General features: G+C 38.8%; 1 protein-coding gene across 19 annotated transcripts in view; it reads left to right on the top strand.

Moving 5' to 3' along the window:
- PTPRD (protein tyrosine phosphatase receptor type D) overlaps window positions 1-17,026 on the top strand; it is a 3,982,777-nt gene that overhangs the window by 3,835,394 nt on the left and 130,357 nt on the right. For all 19 annotated transcript variants that reach the window (XM_069230134.1, XM_069230131.1, XM_069230149.1 and 16 more), the window contains one exon: window positions 13,183-13,306. In XM_069230134.1, the coding sequence (XP_069086235.1) occupies window positions 13,183-13,306 (124 nt within the window). The remainder of the gene's footprint in view (window positions 1-13,182; window positions 13,307-17,026) is intronic.

Below are 17,026 nucleotides of genomic sequence, written 5' to 3'. Positions count from 1 at the left end.
TGATGTAAGTATTGCTATCGCAAAATGTGCTGCATTATGCAGCATAATTAGGCACTCCACGGCTATGTTATTCCAGTTGCCCTGCTCATGACTCTTCCTTCAACCACCACACACTTCCTATCTATTTACCTCACTCATGCATGTTCTGTGTTCTCCCTCCTTGTTCCTTCTCTCCATGTTTTACATTATTTTCTCTCATTTTCTGCTTCATTCACACTTGCTCTAGGTCAAAGTCTGATGATGAAAAGTGAAGTCCTGTTTCCAAAATTGAGTGTCAGGGTACCATCTGAAACTATATATATATATTTAAGCACAGATTTACAAAAATACGGCTGACCTAATTAGAAGGTATGTCTGTCCATGAACCACTGAATGTGCCTCAAACGTTTCCTGTATTCGTTTGAAATAACTGTAATTGTTCATCCTGAAAATGTCTAAAATCTTGCCATGTAAGATGTTAACACTGGAAGTGTTTGTCCAGTGCAGACGTCACTACAATCAAACTTTCAATAGTTTGTGAACTTTAAATTTCATAAATTAACCGCAAATTTCAAGTGGCTTGCTGTTAGTCTAAGCCTATCACATCACTTAGAGTGAGTAAAACATCTGTCTCACTCCTTCTGTCCCAGCTTACCATGGGCTTTGGTCAAACGGACCCCATGAGTTCCAAGAGCCACCTTAGCAGAACGTTTGGCATGCTTTGGTTCTTTATGCTTGGTCTACAATACAGCTGAGGGTAACACTCATATTAGACCATATTTTGCTCTTTCCGAGGGCCAAGAGGGTAAACTTGTGGCCCTGGCTCTGTTAGGGAGAATCAGCCTTGGAAGAGTCCTGAAGCATTTGTAAAAATCTAATCTACTATCTCCTTTGGCCACATCTGCTACAAGATTTGTGAGGAGAGATCAGCATGTTTACAGGAGTAAGCCCAAATTCTTTTGATGCTTATTACATTTTTACTGCACAAGTTCCAGTGTTTATGACTGCAGGAGTTTCTTTCCAAATATACTGCAAACTCACTCTTTTTGTGTGTTTCTAAAGAAGAACCTCTATAACCATTTGTATATTGGCTACTAACAGGTTTGACCTGTAAACATCCACACTCATACTAGTAGTGTGGTTGAATTAAGATGAAAAGTTTGTGGAAAGACATCTAAACACACGAGGAATGAAGCACTCTTATAGATCCCATTCCTCAGAGAAGGTCAAAAACAAATATAAGAGTAAACCACAATATCCTGGGATTGTCTCTCTCTAGTTGATAGACTCCAACAGATCACCATTCGTGTTGTTGATTATTGGTCAATGCCCAAGCATATATTTCACATTACACTTGTTTGAATGTATTTATTTTCAGTGAACATGGACCATTTCTCTGTTTGCAACATATAGAATGTGTAGAGCTGATATTGGGCTTTGACTACCAGCAGTGCATTTTAAGATGATCTAAGTTATTTTAGGAAGTCGGTCTTAAACCTCTAAATATGACAAATATAATAAATACATAAGCATGCCTGGGTTCTGTGACTAAGCAATATGAGTAAATTGGTATTGCTAGGTTTGGTTGACTATGTACCTCCAGAGAAGGAGTGTTTTAGTGTTGTAGATCTAGTGAAATTAACAAGGTCATTAATGAAGCATGAATCAACTGGAAGTAGTTTGTGGATTACGGAAAACCTCCTGAGGAGGACTGCATAAGTCATACTGCTTTGTGTATTTCAAAGTGCCCTTGAAGATGTCTTTCGCTACTAGTTTTTAGTTATGTTTTTGCCAGATGATAGTCATATGAGTGATATCATAATATGTGATGCAAACATTACAAATGGCACACTGATAAAGTAATTAGAATTATTTCCTTGTGCAAAGGATTTCCTGGCTTGAGCCTGCTTACCAGTGGACTTGATGAGAATTTCAAGATCTGACAACCTCCTACGTTTAGTTTACACTTTTGAAACTATGCTGAGACTGTGGAAGTCATTACTTGTGAGGGTGTGTCTTACATTGTTGTGGCCCCTTTTACAAGGAGTGGCATATCCTTGATTGTTTACTCAGGGTGAGGAGGCGGAAGGGAAAGCTGCCTTTGGCCATTATTAATACCCTTGCATCTCTAGGCCTGCTGTTTCTGGGCACCGAGACAGCAGGTCCAACTTCATCAGAAGTGAGGGTGCACCAAATAAAGCTGCTAGGGGCAGTGACAGTGTGCAGCAGCACAACCTGCCCCTTGCATGACCCCTACAGTACCACAGGAGGAACAAAGAATCGTCTTCCACCTGTCCTGCCACATTCTTCCAACTCATACCAAACCAGTCCTCCCCATCCCTACTGCTGACACAAATATCAGCAGAGATGTCCCTTAAATAGGGGAAACCCCATTGGAGAAGATCCAGTTTTCTCATTCTGTTATGTTATGCAGATTTGTAGAGCTCTTTTTTACTGGGAAGGGGATCCTGACGCTGAGCACGTGTGAGTTTAGCCAAAACCAGAGCCTAGTGGGACTACTCGAAAAGTTAGGTCTTCATCATCTTGAAGAATTCAAGAAGAGAGGAGGATGCTCTTATATGTAGCGTTAGGTTGTTCCATTATTTAGGAGCGATGTTGGAGAAGGATTGATACCTGGTATTTCCGTATGCATGGGATGTGTACAGTTAGGAGTTCAAATGAGTAGAGTTGTGTGGGAGGCACATGCTTTTTTAGGTATACTGGGCCAGTATTATGTAGTGGCTTGAAAGTGTGGGTGAGGAGTTTGAATTGTGTTAGTTTGTGTATGGGTAGCCAGTGTAGCTCCTTCAGTTGTGGTGTGATGTGAGATTCTATATGGTTATTTCCCATTCCAGAGCAGAATCTTTTAATATCGGACATTTGGTGCCAAGATACCAGACGTAAGAGGACATTATGTCCCTCCATTATGCCTGCACCAAAATCCAGCAAATTCACAATGAGGGTATGTGTGTTTCTTCATGCAAACCTAATATGATTGTTTGGCTGATGTTTGCTGGTCACTTCATTTAAGACCTACTCCAACACAATAATTATGTCACCTCCAGTCTTTAATGTATATTATTTGAGGAATTTAATTTTATCTAGAGCATCGCTTTATGAAGGACTAAATGGTTGCTTTCATATCTCTGGCACGCAGGAGTCATTGATATTCATCACTCTTGAAATCAAAACATATATGTAGCTGCTTGAAGTGGAACATTCACTGAGGATGAATATGTAATGCCGGTGGGTGGATGTGGGATATTCATTTTATCCTCTCTGCTTACAAATGAGGCAAAGGGCCATAATTCAAGAGAACATTATGCATCCATTCCCCTAGCAGGAAACCTTTGAGGATAAAAGCCACATCTTGCTGCTCCATTATGTATACGGTGTGTGTTTGATAAGAAATATTACCAATCACATATCTCCTCCTGGAGACCGTTTGGTACAGTCACATTTTTATCACTCCATTTTGTGCAGTATTTAGTTTAAAAAGCAGACTGCACTGGTTCATTGGAGGGGAGATGTATATTCTGCTACCTATGTGCTCAATTTTATTTGGTCTTTGTCGCTGTCGGATTGTGTTTCCACTGAGCTAGCTCAGCTACCCTCCAGTTGCCATTAGCTTATTTTGTCTGTGCACAAAATGAGATTGTAGCACACAGACATGGCTGGCATGGACTGGAACTGCGTAGTGTATTATATTAAAAGTCTGTTTTCCCCGATGAAGGGCACAATTGAAAAATGGACTGGTAATTTCAAATGGCCAGTTTGCTTTTATATTGTAGAAAGACATGCGAACTGGCCTGATATTGAAGAGATGGCATGGAGCCCCCCACATGCGGCTGCACTGTGTGATGATACCTGCCTTTAGGGGGGGTTCTTGGGTGGTCCATGACACCCCAAAGCCCCACCCCAATAAAAAAGATGCCCTCAGGGACTCTCTGACTTCGTGCCACCTCCTATGTGGCATACAGTCAGTGTGCCTCGCAGAAAGCCTGTTCACGCTTGTATATTTAATGTGGTGCCGTCCATTTTCACTCAGATATCAGAATGCCCCCTTGAGATTTCACAGGTGCAAAAACTGCTCCTCACAATCTGTGTCACAGTGTAAATAACATAGAAGCGCCGTTGGGGCACCAAACCTGGTGTAAAGGTCTGTTACACACAGCCTCTCCTTCAATAGAATGGCATCTAAAGTGATTGTGAGGAACAAGTGTGTAGTGTCATCAAATAATAAACATTTCCACCCCCTCCCTAGAAAATCATCAGCAAATCAAGTCTCAGTCTGAAAAAAGTATTTGCAAATATACCAGGGGTATACTGCAGTGAAAATCATCTTAAAGAGAGAAACTATTCAAGCCATAAAGGCTGTAGGACATAAGGGTTCCCTTGTCCTACGTTTGTTTTAATGTCATTATCTAGTTAGACTAGGGTTTAGCTAATTACATGCATACTTTGATTTATCTTAAACTGTTGCTATTTTATTAAAATTATGTTAGAAATATTTTAAGCTTAAAGCTTTTTCATAAATAACACAGGAGATGAGTACAAAAGAACAAATCTATGAAAAAAAGTTTGTGTGAAAGTCAGTAGTGCCGGAGGGTGGTAATCGTGTTAATTTATTCCAGTTTACACTGGGTTAGTTGGAAGTGCAAATCATATTTTACTTGCATATTGAGTGCTTGTTAGGGTCTCATGCGGGATCAGCATTCAGTTTGGCAGGAGTTAAAGTACGTCAGAATAATACACTATATTATAATATAACAATGTAAAATAGTGCATGCCACAACTGGTCTCCAAGTGCCTTTCTGTAATGTCAAGTAACGGCTGCCTCGTATACGTAAAACAGTAGGGTCACGTGCAAAAGGATGAACTGTGTGAGTATGCCTCCCTGGTCTGATGATGCAAAACCATGTTCGTGTCAGTTTCCTCTCTTCCTCTGTGCCCCGGTCTGAATGTCCAACATGATTTTCAACTTGCTGCATCTGCAGCATCTGTAGCATCTGCAACAATTCCACGAATTTCACAAAATCACTTAGGATGAAACGCCGAAGACTAAGCAAATTCTAGGCTCCCTTAAGCATGTCACCTCTGCACTTACTCTTGCCAATTGTCCAGAGTAGATGCATCAAATCTGAGCATTTACATATTGAACATGTTTTTTTGAAAAAAATTCTTCACGTGGAAACATTTCTCCAGGCAGAGACCCCCCTTTGTTTTATACACCCACGAGACTTGTAGGTGTTGGCTTCCCCTTTCCTACCTAAGAAATCTACAGTTGCTATCTGGCATGCATAAAGTTTGCACGTGAATTGTGGTACTTGCATAGCTCTAGTCCCCACAGTATCTACCTCACAGTTGATAACATGGATCTGGCCATGCATGCTTCAATCTCCCGCTCACAGATCTCATCTGAAATGTTTTACTTTGCACTCGGTGTTCCAACAGCTGAGAAATATAGGTCAGGGCAGATCTAGCATGGGAAAACAGCTTTCATCAGCATTCACAGCACATAACATCCTTGCCATTAGTGGTTCCTCTTACAAGCAGGCTTACTTTGGGACGTCATTTTAAGTTGCTCCAGTAATAATGTACTGAAAAAGCTTTCAGCTAGGAAAAGTGCCCTATTTTTCTTTTATCCTGTTGGAGCATCGTCCTATATAAAACCACTGACCATTTTCAATCCGAATATGCTTGCCTCATAAAATCGTTTCTATAGCAGATTATTTTTCAGTGCACAAGGACTATTCACTAAGTAGACTTTGCTGTAGAAAAGAACTGCTTGTTTAGTTAAGTAAACTGAAATTCAGATTTAATGCTAGTGATTTTTAACTGAGTATACCTTGATCATTTGAAAGTTTAACATAATTATTTTGTCCAAAATAGTATTTGCAAAAATGTTTTTCCATTGGTTGTGGATTTTTTAATAACTCTAAAATGTGGATATTTCTGCCTAACGATATTTCGGTTCAAATATTCTGGTATTGCACTTAAGAGGGCTAATATGTGATTGAACCTACAGACACGTTAATGAATGTCATCTGATTTGTGTCAAAGATTTGGTCACAATCATCTTACCATGAATGTTATTAATAACAATGTTATTCAGTGTTAGTTTCAAATGTTAATGTTACTTTAGTTAGTGATTGTTGGACCCCTCACTATCTAAAATCAACCATAAAATTGTTAAGAATTAATTAATTATTTTATAATAGGGTGAACGCATTTTTCATCCTTCGCAGGAATCAAATGCGCAATGAGGTTGATAGACCTTTGGACCCAGAAAGATGTATAGTGAACCATCAACAATATTTCAACAACACCCCAAACAATTTAGACACCATGACCAATGTGGCTACCAGAAGGAAAACTCCAATCGGGAATAAAGTTAAAAGATTTATTACAAACACAAGCTCAAACTCATGTAAACAAATCACAAAACTAGGTCATAAAGGTACCTAATCACCCAGGGTTGCCCAAGGCATCAAAATGAATTCAGAAGAACTAACCTTAATAAAACTAAGCATTCAAGAAGAACAATAAATAATGCAAAAAAATATATATATCTCAGACACAGATATTACATTATTCTCAGAATTTACAATCATTAGTCAATTCACATTTAGCAGAGTCAATACTTTTTGGCTGGGGACAGGTCAACCCCACAGCTAACCTTATCAGGGAAATACATGTGTGTGTGGGGGGGGACACATGTGGGCAACATTTACAAAAATACAAATAAGACAAAAATAATTTGGGAAAAGATAATCTTGGACTGCAGAATGCTAAATTTGGCAAAAGATAAGTAAAAAGAGAAAGAGTCTGCATATCTGAAACTCATGCACGAGTCTTCTTAAAGGGCAAAACAAAAGTAATACTAAATCTAAAAAGGACATTTCAGAGGTAAGAGAAAATGGCAGGGAGGGAGATACCTCTCCAAGGAGCACAGCATTCAGGGAATCTTCATCAACATGACATCAGAATCAGCAAGGCATCTGCAAGCATCACTAGCTTTTTGCAAGCTTGAGGATTCCTCAAGACTGACTAGAGTTCAACATGTCCATTGATATTTCAAAATACAGGAACTGTTTTGATACGGCAACGGTGTCAGTTCATGTTCAGTTGAATAGACATCAACCTCACATAATGAAAAAATTATTTAACACTTTTACATGACTGCAAACTGCAAGCTCTCCAGGCCTAACTCATGCTAACACAAGAAAAACATAAAATACATTTATTTGACACGTTTAGTTAAACACATAATATATATAAACTTATAAGTTTATCATTAATTATATTTCATAAAAATGAGTAATACAGTTAATATGAATGGAAAAAGATTTGTTCATTTCATTTAATTAATTATAACAGAAAATTGCATTTCTCTTATTGTGCGCGCAATTTCAAACTCACTAATCTTTAACTTATCACAAGAAATTCAATATTGTTTCTATATGCATTGTTAGTTTAGACTCTAGCACCAGTTTTATCCTTCTAGCATATTATTAAATTCAAAAGCCACATAAGTCGAACTTTAAAATACAAGCAATCCCTATGTTAGCTTTTCCACTCTTCACTTTCATAAACTATAACTTGCCACATTCTGTTGATTTGTGACATGAGGGACAGCACTAAAATTTAAGCTCTATCAGTAGCCCGGTGAAAATATATTTTATAAATTGAAACCCAATACAAAGCAAGCATCTGCTTGCACTTTCACTTCTTTTGTGCCTGAATGGAGGTACCACTTCATATATGGGCTAAGCTTCTTCCGTATCCTTCCATGACTACCAGTGGTAATTGCCTTCAATTTCATGGGTGTCCAGGCTGTGGGAGGACAAAAACAATGCAGTGGGACACATTAGCATTGTAGAGCAAGCACTGCATTGCTGATGTCTTTGAACCATCTGGCAGCCATGCATTGCTGTCTGAGGGAATCCATACCTTTGTGCATCCTATGGTCCCCAGGGAATTCCACTGACTCTATCCCACAGTGACATGAATGCTCAGCGATGCAGATGAGATCTGGAGATTACATGGTGCTCTGTTTATCGAGGGCACCAAGGAAGTGGATGGGATTACCATGGTGACCTCGTAAGGGGTTACAAGATCCATTGTCCTCCTGCCAGCACTCAGAATACTCATGGTGGGACTACTGTCAACTATATCTGGAAAGCTCCACTGCCATTGCACTACCCTTCTTCATTCGGCAGCAAGTACCCCCTCCCAATTCATATCAAGCAGGTATTTTTAAGGTAATTGGCAGAGGCAGATGGGGGAGAAAACCATCTGATTTGCAGAACCATCACATCCAAACCACCTTGTGATTGGAGGATTGGAGGTGGGAGGGGTAGCTGTGGTGTAAGGATGATAATGGTTCCCTTTGCATGGTTTAAAATGGGGCTTAATGACATTGTATATCCATCAGAAAATAATGTATGGAGAGAGAGGTGATAATTATCATTGGTAGTGAGGCCTACAGCCCCAATTATTTGACCTGCAGATCTTGGTGGATATCCTTCATCTGTTTCATCTTTCTGCTTCACCATCTAAGAGTTCTCTGGATTTTACTATGTTTGACTCCTGCAGTCAGAATATCAGCAGTGATAGCCTTAGTTGCAGCATAGGCAGTAGTGGAAATACACTCTATTAGGGTTTCAAAAACAACTTCTGTAAAGACTGCATTGGTTCCAGAATGTAGATTTCGGATTCCTTTTAAAAATCCACATTGGTAGTACAGCCATGCTGCTGCTGCCTTTCATTCATTGGATTCTAAAGTCCACTAGATTCCCATTTATCGTTATATGAGATAGTTTTTCTTACTGCACAAACTTATAAAACATGCTACGGCTCGGGCACTATATTCTTCATGTTTGGTCCTGATATCAGTTTAAAACAGGCAGATACAAGATCATAGAGTTTTTCAGAAAATGGCTAGGGTAGGTTGAATTAGTGTCTACAAATCCTTGTTCACCAAGCCAGTATTCTCCATGTCTTAAATCCAGGGTTTTCATTTAACAAGTAAATGTGCTCTGGTTTATTAATCTGTCCACATTATGGTATTGCAAAAGTATGCAAATACTGTGAAGCATATTTATAATGGAGTTGCATCACTCTTGCACCATGCAACGTGGTGTGTGCGCGACACAAGCCCAAAATGATGGCCTTATATGGCCCTGAATGGTTTCATAAATATGGAGGAACGCAACACAGCACAAATTGCTGCATTGCATTATTCTGCCTCAGGCAGGCATTCCATGGGTGCTGTGTCGGTGTTCTCAAGCAACAGCCATGGATTTTAACGCATTCCCAGATTTACCAAAAGTGGTAGACCTGGGAATGTGCCAAAATGCCACGCCTTTTAGAAAGAGGGAAATGCCTCAGGGGACTGTTTTTGTTCAGGAAGTTGCCCCTTCCTGTACAAAAACAATCCTCCTTACAACGCAGCCAGCTGTGCACCATAGTGCAAGGGTGCCTGCATTGGTAGTAGGGAGCCAAAACGGCACCAGCGCAGGGCCAAAGGCAGGATTTTGCTGTATTCTTTTTAATACGGTACATTCCTGCCCTTTCCCTGTCACACAATGTAGCGCAGCAAGATGAGTTGCTGTGCTGCGTGACAGCCATAAATATGGCCCTGTGTTTCAAGTGACAGTGCGTCATTGGTAACTCTCTATTTGGCTAATATCCTATCACAAATACATTCCATACAGCTTTCATTCACTGTCTTACATCTTAAGCTGCTCTTTTTATCATACCCTTTCCTCTCACTGTCATGCTATTTTCATTGTCTTTTTACGTTTTAGTTGCAATGCTTGCCTTTTATCATTACTCTTCCTAATTTCCACACTTCATTTAAATTGCCCACCTACTAACAGCTCTGCTCCTTTTGCTGCATATTGCCCACCTTCACTTAATGTCCCTATTATCCTCAAATGTTCTCCTCCATTTCTTGAGTGTCCAGCCCTGGCAGTGAAATTATCTTCTCTTTAAGAAAAATGGCACACTTTTTCTTTTCCACTTTATTTCATTATTCACTTCAATAACTGCTTTACTCCTCAAGTTGATTGCTATTTTCGTTTTCTTAATCCTCCTGCTCCACTTTTTAAATTCCAGTCTCCATGCTTCCTTGTGGGAATTCCCTAGTTCCTCTCTTAATGGCCCCTATTTTAATACTTGCCCTGCTCATTAAACGACTTGATAATATTGTTTTCTGTCTTCATCTTTTAATTGCTGCTTTCCAGTTGATCACTTTCCTGCTCTGTTCAGTAACTGCATTACTCATCTTTCTAAATGCCTAGTTCATTGTGTTAATTGTCCTATTTTCACCAATGCTTTCCTTAATAGCCATGCCTCTTGAGAATCCTGACCTTCTTATTTTCACCAGTCAACTCCTAATATGCATTTCACAACCCTTTGGTTGTCGACTTGTAGAGTAGAGGTTGGGAAGTCAAAGAGAGGAGCAGGCTCAATTATGGATGGTGTGGGCGGTTACAGAGAAGAGCAGGATTGCTAACAAGAAGTGTTTGCACTTAATATGAGGACATTGTGATTAGATTTCATATATTAAACTGCAAGATTAGAAGAAAGGTGAGGAGCTGGATGCTTACAGAAGAGAGCCACACATTTACTCAAAACTCTTAAAACCTAAGCAGAAGGCTGAAGTTCATGTGAAGATAATTATACGTTAAAAAAAAAAAAAGTGGAGTAGCTATTAATAATAAGTATTGACAAAGCCAATAGATTCCCTGCCTTTTGGCTTTGTTAAAGCCTGTGTTGTGTTTTCGTGGTTTTCATATAACCTTATGTTTAAAGAGCTACTGGTTTCTCACAACTTTAAAAAAATAAAAATAGTCTAAAAGCAAAAATATTGTTTTGGCCTCAGGAAGCACCGTTTGCAATAGTGGATACTGTCACTGAAGGGAGCTTGCTTGTGTGCAGTTGTGCTCCTTGTGAAAGAGCAGAATGCCTTCAGTCAATGTGAAGTTAAGGCTGAAGTTGGCTGACCCCTTGTTGCTTGCTGTGTGTAGTAGTGCGTGGAAGAAAAATGTCAATACCACAACAATAGTCCAATGGGTTATGAGAGCTGATGGAAAACCTCTATAAGTAAGCCAACATATACATTTAGTAAAGTGAAAAGGTCTTGACTAATAGCAGTCATAAAAATGGAACTCAGTGTGAGATGTAAATAGTTGTAAGAGGTGTTTCCCTTCTGTTTACCCTCTTAGTTTGTTGCTTAATGTCAACCAATTCCCATTGCATAGATTTTCAGTCAAAATGTTGTCCTTACGTTGATAGAAAACAGTGTGGTGTGTTAGTAACTGAATTTAGGCTGTTGTTACACAACACTACAAATTGTCATACTTATCATACAATAACTTTCCTATTTAATTTTTTTAAATATGTTAGCTTTATTAAAAAAAAAAAAAACATTGTGAAGTACATTAGCATTCTGCACTCTCTTTCAATGAAATAAGCCAGTTTCTAGCACAGGCTTGACAGGCAATCTTAGAATATCTCCTGCATGATTATGTCACCATGAGTATCACCTTTCACATCAGCATCTCACAATACCAAAAAGGACTAAAAATGGAAGGTCAGGTGACCCACGTCCCTGGTGCTGCCGAAGAAGACTTGGTAAAATGTGCACCACTGTACTCTATGATCTGATTTACTGTCAGCATGTAGTTGTTCACAATGTCTCAAACAAAGAAAAACAAATGTATGGAAAGGAAATACTTGTGTGCCTTCCTAAAAATATGATTTACTGTAAAGATTAATATAATCACTCAAAACGTATTAAGTGTTATCAACCTGGTTCTTTGTCCTTGTTTTGCTACTGTGTGATTTCACAAACATATATGTGCTTTTCTCAGACTTCCGTACATTTCATTAAACGTGCAATACCTTATAATCCTCTCTTTCATTTCTAGGACATTTCATGGCAAGCATTCCCCATAATCCTCAGTGTAAATCATAGTTCAGTGACTATTTCTGTACATTCTTAAGGGAAGGATTTTAAAGGACCACTTGCATTTCATTTCCATCTTCATAACAATACGTATATACATTATTGTCATTATACGTATATATAATATATATCTATATCTATATATTATATATAGATATAGATATATATTTATATATAATGCATCACGGTAAGTCACAAATTGCTAGAAAAAAGCTGCAAAAAAGCAAAGACACAAAGCACAAGCAAATATGTATTCAATGCTCAGACATTCTGTATCCAGACCTTAACACCATCAGGAAACTAAGATGCTTGCTTGTTTTTTTATTTGTTAATATATTTATTGGAGAATTTACTATAGTTTAGGTTTCCTACTTACCCGTCTTTCAGCTTTTACATTTTACCTTCTAAAAGAGGAAATATGTCAATTGCTGCAATTATGGAAAATGTGCTTGAATACTTTTAAATGGTTCAATTTTTGTAAAGAAAATTATTATTGTATCAGTTTAGGGCATATTTTAGGTATCCCAAGTAGTGCTTCATATTTCACCAGATCATTACTTCACATTTTCCCCTTTCAGAGTGTGTGTTAATTCTGCGAAATATGATTTTTAGTTTTAAGCCTGCTTCCTTACCACATATTCTACATGTACAACCTCAGTGCCAATCAAAGAGTGAAAACCACCAAACTCTTCCTTGGTTACCTTTCCAAAGTGTCCATCTTTGTCGGTGATCAGTACTATAGTAAATATTAGAGTAAGTGCACAAAAAACATATCTTTGAACTCAAAGCAATGTAATGCATGTTCTCAGTAGTATGACAATAGATAATGATTTGTAGGTTGATCCACTCACACAAAATACATTTGAAGTGGACAGGTTGTATTTTATGAGATGGAATCGGTGGTACAGTCTGTTTAGAGGAACCTCTGTTCTTAGAATGTTGCAAATTAGCACCAAGATCCTTCAATATTTTAAATTCTGGAATGATGAAAAACAAATAGATGCCGAATATAAATAAGAGACCAAACTAAATGCAGTTTTAGCACAGACTTGTCTAACTGTATGTACCTTGGGATATTTTTGTGGTAATCAGTGTATGGTAATCAATGTATATAATGTCACCCACACATTGGCAGTGAGGAGCCAAAATGCTGAAATGTGCTCATCTTGTAGAAGACTGATTTACTGATTTCTTTCAACTTGTTCACCCTTTGTTTTCTTCTTTAGTCAATTGATCCTGGTCAGCAGTTTACATGGGAGCATTCCAACCTTGAAGTCAATAAGCCAAAGAATAGATATGCAAATGTCATTGCATATGACCATTCACGTGTTCTGCTTGCAGGAATAGAGGGTAAGAAATATTTCCGAATGTACACCTATTACATTTCGTGGGTAATCTTCTTACCACACTCTACCGAACAATTCCAAAGTTATGTTTTACTTTGGTCCTGATATGCTTCTTTTAGCTTCTTATCTTAATGTTACTCATGCACTATCCGGTGAAGACTGCTTTGATTGTTCTAAAGGTGCATTTATCTACTCCCATCGTTTGATTAATCTTGGAACGGATGCCATTCTCTTTTTTACTGACAATAGAAAACTTGTGATAAAGGTTTCAAGTAGAGGGATGAGCGTTGGGTTGTGTATGTGTGTTCCTCTTCACACACTGAACCCTCAGCACTTTAGAAGTAAAAGTGGATCTGGAGCTCACACTTACTGAGCCCACCTCCTACTGACAGCGCCCAGAGCAAAAAATAGCTGTTCTGCTAATGATGGTTGGCAGGCGTTTGTTTGGAAAATGGTTTTCGAGAATAGGAAGGCTTCATGTCACATCGTGAGAGCCCACAGGCCCCATGGCAGAGATCAATTCTGAGCTACAAAGGCACAACACTTCTATACTCTTTTCTTCAGCACTGTACAAATCTGATGTCTACCCTCTAAACTTGGTTTAATAAGAGATGTTGGCGTGGAAAAAGAAAACGGTCAAAGCTATCATTTTGAAGAAAACAACCTTTTATCAGTCAAATAGGAAAATAGGTCTGTGTAGAAATATTTGGCATATTTCAGGAATGGCATGAGGGATGAGGGAAAAACTCGAAAATTACTCTTGTGTTTAAAGAATATTTCTGACTTGTATTGACTTGTAGATTTTCCCGACATTACTTTTGAGATCTCCATGACAGTCGTAGGTTTCCGTCAGTATTTACATGTACAAAATATATGTAAGTAAAGATGAAAATTTAGGAAGTGACTTTTACTATTTTTATTTTTCGTATCCTATATTAAAACAATTGTAGAAAAGGGTAATGCAATACAGAAAAAAATAAAGCTTCCAGAAGTCAAACCATTTTCCATGATGTTAAAACCATCATGAAACAAGGTTGTGTTGTCTGTGTATTCACACCCTGGGAATGCCTTTAGCCCTTTCTTTGGTAGGTACAAAATAACATGTGTTTCCTTGGTAGGAACCTCTCCACAAGGGTATGTGAATTACCACAAATGGATGACTTTCAGAGCGATCACCTACCGACAAGTGTCCTTTCCAGAATACCCACTTTCATGCCACTTAGGCATTTACAAATGAAAAAAAAAATCCTGGTGCTTTCACTTTCCATGTTTCGTGAATTCAGTTGAAACGATAATGATCCACATATCTGGATTTTGAACTTTAATGTTGTTTTCTTATGTACTGAAGTGAAAGATAGGTGAGCAAGTACTATTCTGAAACGTGCACATCAAAAATGGTATTACAGAAAAGCATGTAAGATTTGCAACAGTTTTGCAAAAAAAAATAACCTTGTAGCAAGACAAGGTAAACACGATTTTCACTATTGCTGATGGCACGCCCACGGCCATTTTACAATTTAACCCCAGAGCACTGGGATTCTGATATAGCCATTATATATTCACAACACTGATAGTTGGGGGGCATCGTGAACTTTGAGGGGAAAAATGTTAGTTTGCAGCCCTGATTCCTGGTCTCTACTTTTTGAAAAGTTTCTGAGTCGGTTATGAAAGATTAATGCTACTTAACTATTTGAGCTCTAAGGCAAAATTACAAGGGAACTTATTATGTAGAAATGCAATTAAAAATGTGAACCACATCACTTCTACCATACAAATTTACTCACGTCATTCCTGAACTACAGGCCGTTTTGGTGGGACGAATTCCTCCTGGTTTTGCCCAGGAGAATTTGCCCTAAATTCAGGCACACACTTGTACAATTACTGCGTTCTTCATAACACTGAGTTTTGTGGAAACTTCGGTTCCCTTTCAACTTGGTTTTACGAGGCCACCGCTAGCTTGAACCTATGTTTTTTGTAATTGTAACATTGCTTCTCATTTTAGGGGTAGTTTCTTATTTTGTAATGACAGAATATCCTTCTTTCTGCTGCTTTTCCTTCTCACATGCCCACTTTTCATTTACTGTCTTGCTTTCTATTCAATCCAAACTGAGAGTGCCACGCCAATTTGAAGATTGGACCCCCTTGGTGAAACCCTCCCCTATTTATTCGCCCCCTAAAATGTTAACATTTTGGAGGAGGTCTAGGGCTTGTTGAGGGATACAACGCTCAGCATTTTAGAGGGATGGAATTCTCAGAGTGGGAAAAATGCCAGTCTGCCTTTAAATCCCAGGCGTCTAGTATCTTAAGCAGCTGTATATTAAGTATGGTGAAAAGGCAGACAGGGTCAGACAAAAGGCAGCTCACTAATGAATTTAGCAATTATTCTGAACGGACTTGTGGGGGCCCGAGCTAGTTATTCAGTAATGCCATGGACCTCTGTGCTTAGTGGGCAGGCTTTAGCTCTTAAGTATGGTACTGCGACTACAATTTATTTAAAACACGTTCATTTGCTATGGGTATTTGCATTGCTCTGTAGTTAAGCTCCTAATATTGCTGGGCCCGACCACAAGGACGATTTGTAAAGCTAGGATTCTACACATTATGCGGTATTTATCGGGTTCCCTATTCAATCGGAATCACAGAGAATGCACGGAAATGCCCACAGATCAGACGATTTCCATACGCAGGTCATTATCCACGTATTTCCTGCTGGATATTGTCCATCGGGCAGACAAATATCACGAGTAATAGCAGCAGAATTGTGTAACTTTTTTTTCTACTTCTTTTACATCTGGTAAAAAAACAGAGAACACCCAGGACAAGAATTATCTTCCATCCAAGAAATACGAGAGCTGTTGAGGTACATTTCCACCTCAGTTATACACTTACGCCAAATAGATCTGAAATACAAGTGTACATCTATGTTACAAAAAAGTGTGTAAGGTATATACCTAAACGAAAGTTACAACTGAACCACTGAGTCACTGAGTGATTATTACCTTTCTTGCGACGTCTTCACTGACTTTTCTCTGGTAAACCCCATTTTCCACAACCTCTTCCTAAACATACAACTATGACAAATTCAATCTACACTTTCTAATGCCACTTTTGTTTAAAACCACTAATATTTAGAGACTGGCCTTTCCTACGATAAAGATCCTATTGTGAAGTTCTTGGTAATTCAGATGGGACCAGCATTGAGCCCTGTTAGGATACCAAAGCGCACAGTAACTCCACTGAGCCATTGTCTCCCAGAGAGTGAGGCTGCTAGAAGCATCTGCCGTCTGAGGGTGAAATTCTGGATACAATGAAGAATAACCAACAGATTCTACCAGTTATGCCAGTTATTTCTCATGTTTAGGAGCACTGTCAGTGTCCATCTTGTATTCTCCAGGTAATTCGATCACCTGGTGCTAACTCAAGGGTACCTCTGGGGAGAGGTAGGGTTACCACACTCCATTCTGAGGTCCTTATAATGGGTGATCGGCGTTCAGCCATGTGACACAGATAGCTCTGTTCTTCTATGGTTGTCCATTTGTGAATCTGTTATACAAGTTAGACAATTATTATTTGGATGCGAAATAACTTTTTCTAGACCCTTTAACACTGATGCTGTCGTTTTTTCAAAGTTATAGGGCTGCAGGAAGTGACATCGTACAGTATTTGACCCACATTGTATCTCAGGTAGAAGCTTGGGTAGGCAAGATCTAACCTCATGAATGGT

Source organism: Pleurodeles waltl, chromosome 1_1, assembly GCF_031143425.1.
Source record: "Pleurodeles waltl isolate 20211129_DDA chromosome 1_1, aPleWal1.hap1.20221129, whole genome shotgun sequence".
In the NCBI taxonomy this organism is placed as follows: domain Eukaryota; kingdom Metazoa; phylum Chordata; class Amphibia; order Caudata; family Salamandridae; genus Pleurodeles; species Pleurodeles waltl.
The sequence above is the reverse complement of the archived record's forward strand: the minus strand, read 5'-3'. Positions and strand labels throughout refer to the sequence as shown.